The sequence below is a fragment of the Molothrus aeneus genome, chromosome 22, assembly GCF_037042795.1.
Source record: "Molothrus aeneus isolate 106 chromosome 22, BPBGC_Maene_1.0, whole genome shotgun sequence".
NCBI classification, from domain to species: Eukaryota; Metazoa; Chordata; class Aves; order Passeriformes; family Icteridae; genus Molothrus; species Molothrus aeneus.
In genome coordinates, this window is record NC_089667.1 from 436,207 (window position 1) to 454,073 (window position 17,867).

At 44.6% G+C, this 17,867-nt stretch overlaps 1 protein-coding gene across 7 annotated transcripts in view; it reads left to right on the forward strand.

The window, feature by feature from the left end:
- APLP2 (amyloid beta precursor like protein 2) overlaps positions 1–17,707 on the forward strand; it is a 50,572-nt gene extending 32,865 nt beyond the window's left edge. The window contains exons 7-18 of one of the 7 annotated variants that reach the window (XM_066564252.1): positions 1,105–1,272; positions 3,200–3,315; positions 3,897–3,971; positions 5,135–5,293; positions 5,745–5,873; positions 9,638–9,737; positions 10,283–10,453; positions 11,031–11,066; positions 13,780–13,862; positions 14,703–14,777; positions 15,257–15,412; positions 16,168–17,707. In XM_066564252.1, the coding sequence (XP_066420349.1) occupies positions 1,105–1,272; positions 3,200–3,315; positions 3,897–3,971; positions 5,135–5,293; positions 5,745–5,873; positions 9,638–9,737; positions 10,283–10,453; positions 11,031–11,066; positions 13,780–13,862; positions 14,703–14,777; positions 15,257–15,412; positions 16,168–16,269 (1,370 nt within the window). In that variant the 3' untranslated portion in view covers positions 16,270–17,707. The remainder of the gene's footprint in view (positions 1–1,104; positions 1,273–3,199; positions 3,316–3,896; positions 3,972–5,134; positions 5,294–5,744; positions 5,874–9,637; positions 9,738–10,282; positions 10,454–11,030; positions 11,067–13,779; positions 13,863–14,702; positions 14,778–15,256; positions 15,413–16,167) is intronic. The other 6 variants (XM_066564253.1, XM_066564257.1, XM_066564254.1 and 3 more) reach the window with 6 other exon arrangements.
- The last annotated feature ends 160 nt before the right edge of the window (positions 17,708–17,867 follow it).

Here is a 17,867-nt window from a genome sequence, read left to right on the forward strand (position 1 = left end):
CACAACTGCCCCAACTTTATTATATGTTAAGATAGACTTTCTGCAATAGTATAATCTACTGTGCTGGTGGCAGCTTTTGTTGAGTGGTAGGTGCCTTTGCAGAGGGCTCATGGTGTGATGCCTTAGCATTATGTGATGTCTTACACTTTGCATGTAGAAGTGTCTGCAGAGGAGGGAGGAGCGGAGAGGGAAAGAAATTCAATTAGCTACAGATCACTGAATCATTGCCAGCAGTTCTCGCATCTTTTTGGTAAAATGCCAGCATGCTGCAGATAATTTTCCTTGCTGAAACAAGGCTTAGCTCATATGTGTACAGGGCTGTTGCAGATCTGCAGGTTTTGTAAGAGGCTTGGAGGAATATGATTGGGGTGTCTGTTTTGGGGGTATGCAGTCTTTTTTTCCCTGAAGTACTATGAACAGTTACTAATTTATACACTATATCTGCTCTCTTGCCTCAAAACAGCCCAGCTGCTATTGCTGGCTCACCATGAAGCATTCCACATGCCATGGCTACATGGAGTTTTAATATTTGGTGCATAGATGTTTCCAACCTTAAAACCTCAGTGTCTGAGGCTGGCATGGAGATCAATCCCTTTGTTTAGCCTGCTTTTTCACTTACTCCTACACTTGCCCTGTAAGATGTAGAGTGTCTGTCCGGCAGAATGCAGTGAACTGAACATCCTTTGATGCTTTAAAGCAGCACTAATTGACTGGCTTTTCATGCTTCTGGTCTTATAGAGTGGAGGGTCTCCTATTGGGGTAGCTGGGGCATAATTCTGTGGCATCAGCAGAACAGACTCCTGTTGTCCCAGCCCCTGGCTCTGGAGAAATCTCTCACAGATGAGAGCTCAATTTAGGGACAGAATGAGCTGCTTGGCTATCTCCAAAGCACCACGTGCAGGCATCTCCCTGACCAGCTTGTAATGGATCCATTGGAATGTTAAGCCCCCCAAAACTGACAGAAGCCCTTGGGTTGGTGCAGCAGCAATGTTGAGGCCAGTGCCTCAGAGGAAGGGGTGAAGTAGAGCCACCTCTGCATCATGTAAATCGCTCGGCAAGGCCTGTGCTCCTCGCTAGCTCATGTTCTCACCCATCTCCACACAGCTGTCTGCTCCCAGGAGGCCATGACAGGGCCCTGCCGGGCTGTGATGCCTCGTTGGTACTTCGATCCTAACAAGAGAAAATGCATTCGCTTTATATATGGAGGCTGCGGAGGCAACAGGAACAATTTTGAGTCAGAGGAGTATTGTATGGCTGTGTGTAAAAAGATGAGTAAGTCCTGCCTCCCACTGGCCTTTTGCAGCTGGCCACTGTCTGTCTGGCGTGTGGTGTCTCCTCCTTCCCTTGGGCAATAGAGGACCCGTCTGTAGCTTATTCCTTTGGTTCTGGTGTCTGTCCCTTTGCAGCAGTCTCCTCCTGTCTCTGCTTCCCTAGGTCTGTAGGGTGATTGTTCCTCGGGAAAGTGCCCCTCACCATATGCTGTCTGTGCTCCCTGGTGACTTGCAGCTCTTGCTGAGGGCTCAGCTGTCCTCTTCCAGATCTGTAACAGGGACCAGGGGCTGTATCTGACCTCTTGCTTAACTGGCTTTTTAATCAAAATATATGTAAGGAAGCCCTTGCTTTCCCCAGTCGTGTTACCGTGCATACGTTTGACAGTAGGTCCTGAAAAGCAGGCTACTGTTCTCCTGGTAGTAGGCATTTTCTTGCTACTTTAATTTTGGAAAATATCAGACCAGTAGTATAGAATTCAGATTCCCATTTTCAGCTTGGTATGAAATACAAATCACATCTCAATGCCTGTGGTTTTGAGTGCTTAAGGTTTTTGGCACCAGTTTCAACTGGCTTTTATGTCAGATGATAAAACTACTAAAAACATTTTAACCTCTTTATTAATCTTATTATTGAACTCCAGCACTTCCACTTCGGCTACCATTAAAGCTTTTGAAAGGCTTTTTGTGTTATCTGGGGCTTGGCAGCCTGACTATACAGCCATAATCCTGTTTACAAAATGTGCTTCATGCAAGTGCTTTAGATTGGGCTGATCTAACTGAGGCAGTGAAAGAAAAGATGCAGATGTCAGGAGCTTTTTGTACAAAAGATTGTCCTGTTACAGAAGGATTTGGGGCTGGGAAGAAGGATTTGGGGCTGGGAAGAGAGTTCTCTGTGTCCAAGCCTGGTTCAGAAATGCCAGGAGCAGGGCCAGAATATGGGACAGATATGACATTGTCCCTTGCACGCAACAACAGTGCCTGTGATGTATGTTGTCATTATTTCCCCCTAGTTAGAGGGAAGGGTGCAGTGCATGCTGAACTCTTATTCAGTGCTCATGCTGAAGTGCCAGGTAATTTTTTTCTGAAGCATGCTGTCTTTAATGACATGTTGGAGGTTTTTCCACCCAAATAACTAATATGGATGACAGGTTGCCTTAACTGTCCCTTTGTGCCTTCCCTCAGGTGAAGGGTAACAACAGAGTGCATCATGTTTGCCATAGATCTTTCAGAAAGGCTCTGGGATGTGTAGTTCCTAAAACCATAGCACAGGAGCACTTTCAGCACTTCCTGAACTGCAGTATAAGAAATACAGAACCCCTGATGTGGATTCTGTAGATGCTTGAAGTTTATCAGTTCTGAAACTTTGTTTTTCCCCTTGTCAAATTTGGATGTCTTGAAGTTACAAACCATCCAGTATATTGGACAAGTCACTTTGTCACACTGAGTCTCCTTCTGTTGCTGTCTTGTCTAATATCGTTGCCTGTAAGTCCTGCATGGTGCATCTGGTAGGGGAAGGTAGGTTTGAAGTGTAAAATACTGCTTTTGTGCAGATATATTGTCAAACTCCCTAACGAACAGCTAATGCACAGAATGTCACTTAAACCATCCAAGGCCAATGTGGAAGTGAAGGGAAAAGTAGTTCTTTATCCTGTCATGCCAGGCACTGTGTTTCTGGAGCTGAGTGCTGCTCACCTCAGCACTGCACAGGCCAAGCAGTGCTGGGAGCTGTGGTCATCACTGCCATTTGAGCTGATGTTGGACAGAAAATTGGCACCGTAAAGATTCTAAAACGGACTCTGGAAGTTGGTGGTTCAGTAGGCTCAGCTTGCCAGACTATTAATTAGGCAGGCATGGAGAGTCCTTTCCTTGCACTCCACAATCCAGGATTGTGGGTTTTTGACCATGCTTACCCTTCCCTCTTCATGCAGTGCCAACTGATGATGTGGATGTCTATTTTGAAACCCCTGCTGATGACAATGAGCATGCCCGCTTCCAGAAGGCCAAGGAGCAGCTGGAGGTCAGGCACCACAACCGCATGGACCGGGTGAGTGTCAGCCTTCAGGCTTTGTGCTGTGTGGCTTTTTGTGTGTTGGCTGCTGCCCGTTTTACTGGAAGAATTGGTGGTGAAGTGACTTGCTTTCCAGTTTCCAGCCTTCTGTGTGTTTCTTTCAGTATGACCACACCATGGGAGTCAGATTTTTATTTCTCCAGTGTTGAGAGAGAGAGAAATTACATTGATGCTGGGAAGAAATTCTTTATTCAGATGGTGCTGAAGCCCTGGCACAGGTTGCCTGGAGAGGTTGTGGATTCCCCATACCTGGAAGTGTTTAAGGCCAGGTTGGACAGAGCTTGGAGCCATCCAGTCTAGTAGATGTCCCTGCCCATGGCAGGGGGTGGAACAAGATGAGCCTTCCAGCTCATCTTGGATGTCCCTTCCAGCCTAAACCCTCACAGGATTCTGTGAAGCTTGGCTTGTTACTCAGAGGGATTAAGTGCTAGGCTTAAACCCCACAACAGCTCTTTTGTGCCTTCAAAACCCAGCTCTGCCTGTGAAGGCAAAGCAGCTCATAAAGATAAGATGTAAATTTGTGTCTTGTTGATGTGTTCTGTCCTTTTCCTGTCCAGGTGAAAAAGGAGTGGGAGGAAGCAGAGCACCAGGCTGTTAATCTCCCCAAGGCAGAAAGGCAGACTCTGATCCAGGTAAGAGTGGAAGGATCCTAAGGGGAAAGTTACTGAGAGAGAGGGCAATATTCAGAGCTAAAAGATAACTGAGATGCAAGAACAGCCTTCCTGCTCTATCAACAGCTGCCTTTTAGAGGAGGTTTGATTCAATTGTTTGCTTTGTTCGTTAAACTGGAGATGATCTGATACTATGCCAAGTCCTTTCCTACATACACTAGTAGAAAGTGATCTCACACCTCAGGCGTAGCATCAGTGGAGCCAAATTGTAATTTCAGACCTTTGGCCTGTATTGCACCAACACTGGCCTCAGAGCCTGGTTCGAAATCAGCTCTGGCTCTCTGGGCACACATTTCCTGCTCGGCCAGACTTAGTGAAAACAGCTTAGACAGCAGATGAAGCTGATTTGCTGCCAAAATGCTAATCTTGTGCCTTACGAGGAGAGTTCCGTTGGACTGTGAAGTTAATGTGAGATTGCAGTGTGGGATCATTAGGGCAAGGCTCTTCTGGCAGTGACAACTCCGTGAATTTGTCTCAAACCAGTATGCAATGAAGTGGTTGACTCCAGCTTTTAAGCCCACTTTGGATTTTATCTTGGAACACAGTTTTCTCTCTGCATTTTTAATATAAGTCACTATTTGGAACTATGCGCAAATGCAGAAGTTTGTCATTATCTCTGTTGAAACGTAACACTTAGTGGACTATTCTGGTTGGTTTGGAAATGAGGGTTATGACCTTTCTAAAAGAATACAGAGAGATTTGATCTGAAGGCATGCTGATGGAAAATTTGCTATGCAATACCTTTGTAAACTTTTGCAAATTCAAATTAATGGCTTCAGGCTGAAGGGATCAATCCTGTTTTTGTATTGCAGGGTTGGGGGAAAGAATTAATATTGTGTCAGTTCTTCAGCACAGCCTGGATCTCCCATCCCCAGCATAATCTTTATGTGCAAGGTCCTTTTCACTCTTCAGACCTTTGAAATGACTTGTGAAGGAAGTTTGGAAGGCAAATTATCACTACTGTATTTGCAGAGATGAAATCTGCATCAGCATTTTTCCATGCCTTTCTCTCCTAACTGTAAATGGGTTGGATGTGGAGTTTTACTGTCTTTGTTAGTTCTGAGGAGTTTCAGATGGTGTTGATCACACAGTGCATTTCACACAGATTATTTTCTTTGTTCTAGCACTTCCAGGCCATGGTAAAATCTCTGGAGAAAGAAGCAGCGAGTGAGAAGCAGCAGCTGGTGGAGACTCACCTGGCTCGTGTGGAAGCCATGCTGAACGATCGCCGTCGCATCGCCCTGGAGAACTACCTGGCTGCCCTGCAGGCTGACCCACCACGTGTGAGTTTCTTCCCTACATATTTTTCCAGTAGGATAGCATTGGGTAGGATGGCAGGTGGGAATGTCTTGGTGAGAAGATTGCCTGTGACTTGCAGAAACTGGGAATTGGTTCCTAGGAAAGCGTCTTCATTGTGGAAGTTGGTGCTGCAGACTTAGCAGTGGGTCTGTAATTGACTCCCACTCCTTCCTGCCTGGGGAGAAAAACCTCTGCTTTGTTTGGTGTCCATAAAGCACAGTTCATAAGATGTGGTGCTCTGAATCATACTGACTTAAAATTAAGTGTTCTGAATCAAACCGTCTTAATTAAAATGAAAATAGAAAATCCGGGGGGTGAGTGCAGGTGATAGGTCTGTCCAGCACCAAAGTAGGCTCACACATGAAGTGCTGTTTTCAGCTGTGGGTTTGGAGTTGGCACCAGTGGTTTGACCTATTCCCTGCTCCTGTCCTGCAGCCCCACCGCATCCTGCAGGCCCTGAAGCGCTACGTCCGTGCTGAGAACAAGGATAGGCTGCACACCATCCGCCACTACCAGCATGTCCTGGCAGTGGATCCGGAGAAGGCTGCGCAGATGAAATCCCAGGTATGAGAGGGTTTCTGTCAAGGGAGCCATTATTGTCCAGCCCTGGGGCTGTCGGAGGCTCTGGAAGCTGTGTGTTGCAACTTCATCCTTGTGGAGCTCTCCCTCTCTCCTGTGCTTACTTCCTGTCACCAGATGTGCTCGCTGCATGGTTTTCCTTGGTGCCTGATAGTGTTAAAAATTGAAGCTCTGTTTTATACATTGTTGGTCAAAGTGGCAAGTTGAGGGGTTTAGACCTAGGTCAGTATCAGTTTTATATTTCCTTTTATCAAGCGCCCCTGAAATGTATTTGCTGGGGACTTGGTTTTCTTCAACAGGCTTCCTCACTTCTTCCAAGTGTCTGTGTTTCTTTCCTTAGGCTTGATCTTCACTGTGTTTAGGGTTTGTGGGAATTCTCTCATGCCTCTGCAGCATTATTGCCTGGTTTCCAACACATAAATCATAACCCTTTCCAAGTATTCGATCAATGTTGTTAGCTTTATCAGAAAGTCTGGTTTTGATGGGTTTATGTTGTACCATTTGTAAGAGGAAATCCATTAGTTATTGAAGTGATTCTCTGTGTGGAGGTAACAGCTTCCTCCAGACCCAACAGAACCAATCAACTGGCTAATTTTGAATATAGGCACCTGTGTTTAGTTTAAAACTAAACACACCTCTGTGAAATCACACTTAAAAATGAACAAACCCTGGAAAAACACTCTTGCTTCTGGCTTTTGAACAGGTAACTAGATGCTAGCTGGGCTTGCTCTGCTGCGCAGCCTGGGTGGCTCAGCCTGAGGCTCGGCTGAGATTCTGCCGTGCTGAGTTCAGCCACGGCTGACGGGCCAGGCTGGCTCCGTTTGGCTCCGGCTGTGGCTGCCGAGCCATTCCGCTGGCACTGCGGAAAATCTCACGGCTGAGAGCAGAGGCGGCCCTGCAGCCCCGCACAGAAAGCAGCCCCGTGGCTGGAATTGACCGCGTAGGGGCCAGAAACCAGGTGTGCAGCCAGAGCGGCCGCTGCCCCACAGAGATCACATGGCCATCCACAGGCCCGGACGAGATATTAACTCTTTGTAGTGCACAGGTGAAACTTGCAGACATCAATCCTCTCTTGAGTGAGAGAAAAGGAAAGGGTGAAGACACGTAAAGGAAACAACATGGAGACACCAAGATCAGTGAAGAAAGAGTCAAATCCCAGATGGGAGGAGAATGAGGAGATGCCTTAGTCTTGGGCTAAAATTCTCTTGTAAGGCTATGGTGAAGATATAATTGATACACCAGAGGTTTTTGGGTTTTTTTCCCCCCTGTAACTCATGGAATGCACTGGGGCGTTCTGGGTAGCATTCTAACCACGACTATGAGCAGAGGCACCTGTGTTGAAGCAAGCAGATGTTGAAGTAGCTGTGATCCAATGAGGAGCTTGAACAGAGAGAAATGAGAGAGGTGAAAAACCTCGCCCCAGGGATGGAAGAAGAAAACCTCTGTTCCCAGAGATAAAAGAAGAGAACTTTTGTTTCTGTACTAGAACAGCTCATGCCTAAAATTGCACCCCAGCAAGCTGAAATGACCCATGGTGGTAGTTGTGGGAAAACTACCAAAATGTGGTAGGGACTTCACGATTGCAGATTTCTGGGAAGGGGCTAATCGTGAAAATTAAAACCACAAGAAAACTGTTTCTCGTGGAAAAGTCTCCATGGCATGACAGGAGAGACTCTTCTCCCTAAGTAGACTAAAGAAAGATGATTTTAAAAGTGGTAAACTGACTGAAAATACCAAATTTACCTCTTTATGTTGTCAGTGGGGAAAAGAAAAGTTGTGGGGGCAGAGAAGTGTTCTGAAGGTTTATTTTGATTTTTCTATTATTTTTTCTTTTAATTCTGTTAATAAAGTTTCTTTTAAAGTTCTGAGCCTGCTTTGCTCTCCTCCTAATCCCTATTTTCAAAGCAGAAAATGAGTAATTCTAGTGGGTGTGCTGGCATTTGACCTGCACTAGACCCACTACACCACTGCACTGTGTTTTGCTTCTGAACAACCAGAAAATGCTTTTCCTTCTCCTGGGTAGTGTATGTGAATATGTTACTTCAAATCTGGCTTTTCTATTTGTACGAATACTTGCAGATACTCCATAAGTCTTTGGAATTATGTTGATACTTGTTTTCACTTGTTTTAAAATAGTGGAAGATGTGCTGGAAGGCCAGTTCAAAATTCAGATCGAGAATGGTCTGTTACCCCTGAAAGATCTGTTTGGAAGCATGTGCCCTTTCTTAGATTCAGAGAGAACTCACTGTCCTTTTGCAGGTTTAGGAATGTTTTCCTAGTCTCAGTTTGTGGCTGGTATGCTGCTTTGGAGTATCTTTGAATTCTGCAGTGCACAAAAGATAAACAAGAAGAAAGAATGGAGAGCTGCAGGGAGACAGTACAATGGAGCACATTTAGTGCTGCCAAGAGGAAGAAGTAGGCACTGAGGAAAAAATGCATATAAAACTGTATAACCAGGATGTGGAAATATCCTGGGTTATGGGTAGGAGAAAGTCTGGAGCTTGTTGCTGCCACTTCTGGTGAGGGGCAGAGTGGTGTCAGAATGATTTTCCAGAAGCAAACCTCACACTGGGAGGTGGCAGATTCCATGGATTCCACCTTGTTTTCTGGGTGTTGGCAGTGCACATTCACCTTGTGTCTCCTGGTCTTCCACTGCCTATGGGATTCTTCTTAAGCTGCACATCCAGGAGGAGTGGTGGCAACTGTGGTGGTTATGATTGTGCTTGGCTCTCCATGTGGAATTCATGGTTACATTTTCAGACATGTCAAGCACAGCCCAGCCCAGCGCTTTGTTCTGCTGCTGCCGCCACAGCCCAGGAGAGAGTGTGTGAACTGTGTTCTTAAGCTAAACCCTAAACAGTTCTTAATTCATTCCGAAGGCTGCAGTGTCAACAAATCGACATGCGAGGGATGTGGGTGGTACAGTTCAATTTCCATTCACTTTACTTTTCACGTGCACTTTTAAGCTCCTCTGTTGATTTCTTGGATTGACAAGCTGCCACATGCAAAATTAAATTTTCATCCTCGCTCTTAAAGGTCAGGCACACATCAGACTGTGAAACAGGTCCATCTGACTCTAGCTTTTTGCAATGTTTGGCCATCTATATAAATGTTTTCCTTGCTCTCCTTGATCCCCGATTATGCAGCACCCTCTTCAGGTCAGGCCTGACCTCACCACTGGATTTAATGTGCTTGGGAGGAGTGATTTGAGCTTGCCCAGAGCTTGAATGTATTGCTCAAAGGAAGGGAGAATACTGCTGCCAACGAGTGGGTGTAGGACAAATGTAATGCCACAGTTGGTTTGAAAGGCACCTTTGTTCTGAAACAAGAGCTGACAAAATATCCTGTCTGCTCCTTTTGCCTATATCTTTTCTAGCAGTCAGGAATGATAATCCATTTAATAAAGCTGCTACAGGAGATGAATTATGACTATGTTGGGCATATGAGAAATACCAGCTTCGGTGGCATTTTAGTGTTTGCAGTGGAGAGTTGGTTACAGTGAGAGTCAGCTGAATCCTCTCTTACTCCCAGCATTTGCCAAACTCCTGAGAGCACTGTCTGCAGATGGCCAGTTCCAGTGAAGTGTGAGAGCATTGGTCACAGAATTGGACTGGATGGATCTGTGTCCCCTATTGCCTGCCATGGCAGATCCACCAGTAATAGATATTTTATTGAGCAAGGAAAGAACTGGTTCTGTGAAGTGACTGACAGTTTTTGCTTACTCCAACGCATTCTTTTTACATCTGCAGGTGATGACACATCTTCATGTGATTGAGGAACGGATGAATCAAAGCTTGTCTCTGCTCTACAAGGTGCCATATGTGGCTGAAGAAATCCAGGATGAGATTGGTGAGTGTGTATGCCAGCCCCTATGCTCCTGTGTTAAGACTCCCAAGTTTTTATATCCAATGAGCTCCCAAAAGATTGCTCTCTCCTTTGAGGGGGTGCCCTCAACAACAAGTGCTTGGGCTCAGGCTCAGGGAAGATACTGTCTGAATGTTACAAAATAGCCAGTCAGAATAGCTTGTTCCAAGAATTTTCACTGTCCGTTTAAGAAAAAGTCAACAATGTTCAGAATAGCAAAGCTGTCTCTCTAAGGGAGATTTAAAAGATCCATTAAAAAAACCCAAATGCGTTCTCCCCTTATAGGTTAGTTAGTCTCATCTTGCCAAATCCTCTTGCCACATCAAACCTCTTGGCCCTTATTTGAATGCATTTCTAACCAATGCCTTTACTGAGAATTCCAGATGAAATGCACAAGATAAAATAACCTGGCAGCCCTGAGAGCAGTGTTCCCCTGCAGTCCTGCCTCAGCCTGCTTCAAACCATCTGCCTCTCTCTGTCACTGCCAGGTTTCATGCAGTCTGTGTAATAATTCCTTTTATTCCTTTCAGATGAGCTGCTTCAGGAGCAGCGTGCAGACATGGATCAGTTCACATCCTCCATTTCTGAGTCCCAGGTGGATGTCAGAGTGAGCTCTGAGGAGAGTGAAGAAATTCCCCTGGATGGCAAACCTTTCCACCCGTTCCAGGTGAAAACCTTCCCAGCCTTGCCTGAAAGTGAAGGTATGTGGAACTGAACACTGGGTTTGCTGGTGGTTTTCCTTAGACAGTAGGCTCAGCTGGAACAGAAAAAGCTCTAACCTCTTTGGGTGATGTAGGGTAAAGCAGTCACCCTGACAGGACCCCTCATTCACTGGAGAAGCAATGCTGCGAGTCATGTCTGCTGAGCTGTTCTAATGATTTTCTTATTCTTCTCTTTGCAAAATTGTCTCCTCTCTTTTCATTTTGCAGTGAATGTTAAGTTTTTACAGTGCATTTTGACTTGACTCTGGAATTAATTTTCAGTCTTTAACAAAAGAGTTCTCATGTAATGTTAAATCTTTGTGCTGTGACCTGTTGAAGGGCTGAAGGAATTCTTTTTTTTAAATATGTATATCTATTTTTTTGTATCATTGGATGTTGACAGCTGGTGTGTGTGCGTGTATTTATTTTAAAAACGCTTGAACAGAGTCCTGAGCATAAAGCTGTAGGCTAAAAGCTTTTCCCAGGGTCTGAGTCAGAAATCATGCACAAACCTTTTTTCCTTTCTCTCTTAATCTCCTTTCTCTGCTATTTTTGTTTTTGTTTTCCCTCCTGCTAGATCCTCAGCCGGATTTGTACCATCCAATGAAAAAAGGTTGGTTCTAAGCTGCTCCCTCACAGTGCTTTTGATCACTCTCCTACCTCCTCCATGTGTCTGATAGCTTCATTTTAGTTCCATATTCACCTTGATTTTCATTTCCTTGCTTTCACTTAGATCAGTCATGTTCACTTTTGCTTGTTTAGGCCTAGTGTTAAAGAAGCCAGGTAGTCTGAACATCCAGTTGTGTGTGTGATCCTCCCTGATGCGCTCACAAGGGTCTCAGAGTGCCTGGAGTGGCTCTTAGCCCTTGGGGAAGGTGGCCTTAGCCAGTGTCTGCAGTGGTGCTTTGCATCCCTCCATTTGTGACACTTCTCAGATTAAACCCTGCTGTGCTGGTGGGGAATAGGTCCAGAGGCTCTTCTGCCTCCTGTGGAACCTGTCCTTGATGCCCCATGACACCACAAAACACTTCAGGACACAGGCTGTTTCCAATCTAAATGTCCTTATGGGAGTGCAGCTAGTATGGGACAGATAAATCAGGAGATTCCTCCTCCATGTTTGTGCTTTCCTTGGCATCACCTTCCCACACGTAGCATCTCTCCATACGAGCAAACTGTATGTGGTTTTACATTTCTCCCTTAACTCAGGATTAATTCTGCAGTAGCTCAGTGCCTGGCTAAAAAGCAGTTTAAGAGCAGCATAGAAATATTAGCATTAAATAATGTCTCTATTAGTGATATGGAGTCAGGGAAGGATTAGTAGAAAAGGGAGGCTCTTGCAGAGTAGTGCTGCATGAGCTCTGTGTGGAGTAAACCCGGTGTTTTAATCTGCCTTTGGTTCCAAATATATTGTGTAGATCTCAAAGGAGAGCAAAAGATTTTGCTAATAACCATTTCATGTGAGCACACGTGGTTTTGTAACTCAGTGAAGACCAAATAGCTTGAAACTCTTCTCATTATTGACATTTCTCTGCAAATGTAAGTCACCTTCATCCCTGGTGTGGAACAGTGTACAGTGTGCTGACTGCTCTGGCAGGAATTGGAACAGACTTTAGTTAGATATTTTATTTATTAAATTTTTGGACAATTGCTGTGTTGCCTTGAGGATGATAAATTTGTACTAGTTCTCCCTGTCTGGGTAAATATAAGAGTCTCTGATGACCTGGGGACAGCAAAGTCCTACACTTGTTTCTCCTCTCCCTTCCCTTTTCACTGAATTGCTCAAGGGCTTTGAGGGAGTATTGGGTTGGTGGGGTAGGGGGGGGATTTTGTGCAGGTGTGTGTTTTTGGATTTTTTTCCCTGTAAGGTATATAATATAAACTGTGCCTTTGAGCTACATAGTACTGGGTCTGTTACTTGGTACTGCACACTGAGACAAATTGCAGAGCTCATTGCAGCAGCTGAACTCTCAGCCCTGGAGACTGTGCTGGGTTGGCTCCTGAAACTGGAATAAAGCAAGCATAGGCCAAAAGCTGATACAGTAGTTCTGTACAAACTATTTATGGCTGGTTTCTCCTGAAAATCCCAATCATTGATTCCATAATAACATAACCTGCTTTGACAGTTGAGGGAAGTCAGACTGGCAGTCTTGGCCGTGCTTGGAATCTGATTACTGCCTCTAAAGAAAAACGTGATGCACTAAAACTTCATAGTGAAATGTTATTTCTGTGGCATTTTCAGGCAATACAAACTTGTCACTGTAAAAACTTGCCTTGAAGCCAAGTAGCCTGTCCTTGCATCTCAGCAAAGAAAATGTTGCCAATTCCAGCAGCAGTTGACATGTCTTGGGCACCTTGCAAGCTCAGCAATTTGTGCAGAGTGGGGGGTTTGCAGCCACCAACAAAGCCTGAAGTGCTGTAGTAGAATTTCCCCCATGTCATTGGAAAGATCCACTGCAGGTTTGAGGCTTCACTGTCCTGCTCTTGCACTAGTGCGTCACAGGTCATTACATTGTCCCCACCACGACTGGAACACTGGTGTTCTAACATAACATGCTGTGTTATGTCAGGGCAGTTTGCATCAGACTCTCTTACTGATCTGATCTATTTATAAATGGTTTGGATCAAAACAGTTTATGCAGAGCCTTCTGTTAATTGATATTCTTCTCTTGAGCCAGTGCTGGTTCCAGCCTGGAAATGGGGTAGTAGTGTTCTGGTACAAAGGCTGGTGTAGTTCTCTGCTCCTTCCTTGTCCTGGGATTTAATTTTTTTGGGCTTGTGCCAGGTATGGGACAGCAGCTCATTACAGAGCCATGCTGGGTGACCTTGGAATTCAAATTCCCATTCCTGAGGCACTTGCTGATGTGCCTGATTCCAGCAGAATGGGCAATGCTGAAAGCATTCCCTGTGTGCTGGCTCTTGGCAGATGGATGTGTATCCACTCCTGTTCAGGGTCACAGAGGGGTGTTGGTGACCTGGGGTGACACCTGCAGCCGTTACTGCACTTACTGTGTGTTATGTCTTGTCTGGAGCTATCTAACAGAAGCACTTAACTGTATGGTTTGTCTGAATTGACACCTCAGCCTGATTTTGGTGATGAGTCCTGTCTGCTCCTCTCATTGCCGCCTCATTTCCCCTCATTAACAGCCCTCCTAATCACTTGTCACTGTAGTTTGTGAGCTGCCATCTGACACAGCAGCATGAGGACAGGTTAATACTCAGCAGTCTGTGCAGTTAAACACACGATCCAAGGCAGCTCTATACAGAGTAGGTGACCCTTCCAAAATGTTCCTAAGGGCTGATGGGCTCTCCTTGCTCTTTTGCTGCAGGTTCTGGCATGACTGAGCTGGATGGGCTGATTGGTGCTGAAGAAAAAGTGATTAATAGCAAGAACAAGGTGGATGAAAATGTGGTGAGCTCTCCACCTTTATTTTGTGAAGCTAAACCTGCTGTGGACACTAATTAATAGCAGTGGCTTGTTTCAATGTCTTGTTCCAGCTCACAGAATGTCAGTGTGTTCATTATCCATATGGTGAAGGGGAGTCAGTTTGGTGACTATTGTAGGCTCTTAATACTGATTAGTATCAGAAGGGTGGGAGGGGAAGGGAAGGAGAGAGCTTCAGATCTTTGGCAGTCTGATTCTGAGAGCTCTCTGATTTAGGAATGCTTTTCCCAAGCAGAGACCTTTTGATGTCCCTTTATTTTCACTAGGTTCACTGTCTGAACACACTGAATGCTGGTGTGTTCCATCTGTGTCTCCCATTTTTTTTCATGGCAAGGGAGGCCTCGCCTTCCTCTGAAGCTGAGCAACCCAGCAGGAGTTGTCTCTATAGTGTCAAGAATTCTCTAAGTTCTAGTGACAGCCCTTTGCCTCAGTTCCATGGGTTTAAAAAGATTAAAAAGTCACCTTTTTGAATTTCCTTTCAATACTGTTTTAAAGCCATAGGTTAGATCTTACATAACAGAAATGCTAGGTCCAAAGTTAAAAAAACAATAAAAGTTGCTTTTTTTTCATTGGGGCTTTAGTTTGAGATAGTCTGGAGCTAACTAGCTGTAATACTATCTCAAGACTGTCTCTGGTGGCTGTATAAGTGTTGGAGAACATTCCATGCTGTTGAGAGCAAAGGGGAGATGGTAAGTGGTCCTGAGCCTTTGCTAGTGTTCATTAAAGGTCTCTTGTTTGTCTTCCTCTTCCTTCTCCTCCTTGTTTTGTGTGAATCCTTCCATAAAACACTTTTGTGGCCGTTTTTAGGTAATTGATGAAACCCTTGATGTGAAGGAGATGATTTTCAACGCAGAGCGTGTCGGAGGGCTGGTGGATGAGCCGGTACGTTTGTGGCTGCTGAATCCAGGGATTGGCAAATTCCTAATGCTGGATTTTGATGACCATTTTTACTGAATTCAGGATTTGGTGCCTGGATGCCTAGGGGCTCATGCAGAGTGAAACACAGTACACCCCTTCTGCATAAGGACGTAAACAGTGAACACACATTAGATATTAACTTGACTCCTACTGCAAAAGTGTTTTGTGGAATAGGGAAGTGATGTGGGCCAGTGTCTGTCCAGAGCTACTAAGTGGGGAAAGAAATTTGCATTGGTTATCCTTTTGATGGAATATTTAGAGGTGAAATATATAGGGGTGGAATACTTAGGAGTGATATATATACACTGTCTAGTGTATAATCAGTCATATCTCGATACCACAGATGGTGAAAGACCTTACTAGTGGCCATGGTTTAGGTTTGTGTTCAGCAGTGCATCTGCCTTATTGCTCTTCCTCAATCTGCTCTGTTTTCTTCCCTCCAGGATAATGACAACTCCCTCCGTGATGACTTTGGCTTCAGCAGCAGTGCCCTTATTGGGCTGTTGGTGATTGCTGTTGCTATAGCTACTGTTATAGTCATCAGCTTGGTGATGCTGAGGAAGAGGCAGTATGGGACCATCAGCCATGGAATTGTGGAGGTGAGAAACAGCTCCATAACTGAGGAAGAAAATAGTCAGTGTTGAATCACGTGTGTGTGGGGGTAGAGAATGGCAGGAGCTGCCAAGCCATGGAGAGTTCTGCTTCTGGCTGGGTAGGAATTAACTCTGTCCCTGCTGACACCATCATTGCTCGTTCCTCAGTGTGCAGGTGCCAGTCCCAGGTATGCTGTGCTGACATCTGCCACTCCAGAGTTGCATTTGCTTATCACTAGGATTTACTTAGGCTTTCCTGGCTGGCTCAGGGTAGGATTTATCAGTAAATGAGCTTTTCAGGCAATATCTTTAGCAGGGCAGTCAGCCAGTCAATCCACAGCAATTTGTCCTCCTGGCTAATTGACAATTAAGATGTTGTGATTGGCGAAATGCTGAAAAGCAGCTCCTTCTTCCTTGCACATTTCTATGACAACTTAATGGAGCCCAGAGAAAGCTGCTTTTCCCTTTGCCCCACCCATGCAGGAGATCATAACAACCTCTTCAATGAGACAAGTGGGTCCCTGATTTGCAGTGTTGACTGAGCAATGACAGATTTGAGAGAACATCCCCACAGGGGATTGGGTGGGCAGGAGGCGTCAGCTCTTGAACAAGCAATTCTATTCAAATTACCTTTTGCAATTTACCTTTTTTTCCATTTACTGCTCACCATGGTATTCACTCAGTGTTTGTCTGTTGCCTCTTGTTTTGTGAAATCAATCCTAGAAGTGTCTCCTTGACCAGTATCATGTGTTTTTTCAAAGGTTGACCCGATGCTCACCCCTGAGGAGCGGCATCTGAGCAAGATGCAAAACCATGGCTATGAGAATCCCACTTACAAATACCTGGAGCAGATGCAGATATAAAAGAGATGAAGATGGAATAGCCCCAATGGGAAAAGGTGCGGGGCGAAGGGCCAAAGTGGTCCAGTGTTTTGGATCAACTACTGACCAACAGTTGCTTCAAGAGGACTTCATCTTACATTCAGAACTCCTGGATCATTAAGACTATAATTACTACTGTAGAGTTGCAATTTCCATTCTTTAAAATGGGTGAAGAAATGATAATATAACAATATGATATATAAATCTCCTTAAATGGGAAAAATTGATCTATTGCAGATATTTGAATGAGATGTAGTTTTCTTTTTTTTTTTAATAATCTGAAAAATACCAGTTCTGTTGTACTGTTGTCTGATAGAAGCTCTATATATATAAAAATGGGAAATGTTGATTTTTATTTCTGATAGACCACCTGTATATTGAGGGTCGTTTGTACCAGCCCACCTTCAAAAAAGGAGACAGTTGTGGCTCTTTGGTCATTTTGGCTTTTGTATATAAACCATTATTCTTTTCCTTTTTTTTTTTTAAGTGAATTTCACTGGGACTTGCAAAGAGATTAATTTAGGGATAGAAGCTATTACAGCATAAGCAAAGAAGCAATTGGGAACAGTAACTAACAAAATTCCCTATAATGAGACAAAAAAAAAAGAAAAAGAGAAAAAAAAAAGGAAAAAGAACCCCATCTTCATATGCCAGTGGTGTGCACCCTGCTGCTTAGCAGCTTGGGCTCTAGGAATCAAGACTCCATGGAGGCAAGGAGTTAAAAGGCTTCTGGCATCTCTGTTTATAGTTATTCGAGTAGAATGTTAGAACATGGTTTGTGCATACTTGGGTCTGCACATTCTCATTCGAGATTCAGTTCTGCTCTAGAGTTGGAAGTTCTGGTATTGAATTGAAATCTCTGTTCTCAGCCAGTTTCCTTCAGTACTCACCTGGCATTAACAGCCCCCTCTTGCTACTACTTTCTAATTTCCCCAGCTCTCCTGCCTCACCAACATGGTAAGTAGTTAAGAGCCACAGGTTTTTGAGCCTTTGCATCTCCCTGGGTGATGTTGGGCCAGAAATGACAAATCACTGCAATAACTGGGACCTTGGGAGCTGACAAACACAGAGAGGTCTCTTAGCTGGGGATGGAAGAGAGTGACATGTTGGGAAAGGGATGCTGCCTACTTTAAGGGAAATAGGATACATAGGCCCCAAGAAGAACAAAAGGGGCATTGTTCCACTCACCATCATCATGTCTTTGTAATGCTTGTATAGTTGATGTTAATGCTCACGGCTTTTTTTAATCTGGGGGTTCTGGTAACCTGTGGTGTATTTTTTCTATTTTTCCTGTGACTTTATTTTTTCTTCCCCTTCCCGTGTTTCTTCCCACTATGCACAGATTTACCTGCAAACTCCTTAGTGTGGTCTGTGGGGAATGTACAAAGTTTAAACACATCAATAAACACTTTAACTTCCAGATTGCTTCTTCTCTTTATTCATGGGCTCGCTCTAATTCCCTGTCCTCCCACCCTGTCCTGCCAAACTCACAAAACCTTTCCCTGACGGGGAGAAAGACTGTACAGATTCTGATGTATAACCATGCCTGGAGTCTTTTGTGGTATTTCCAGATCCTGATA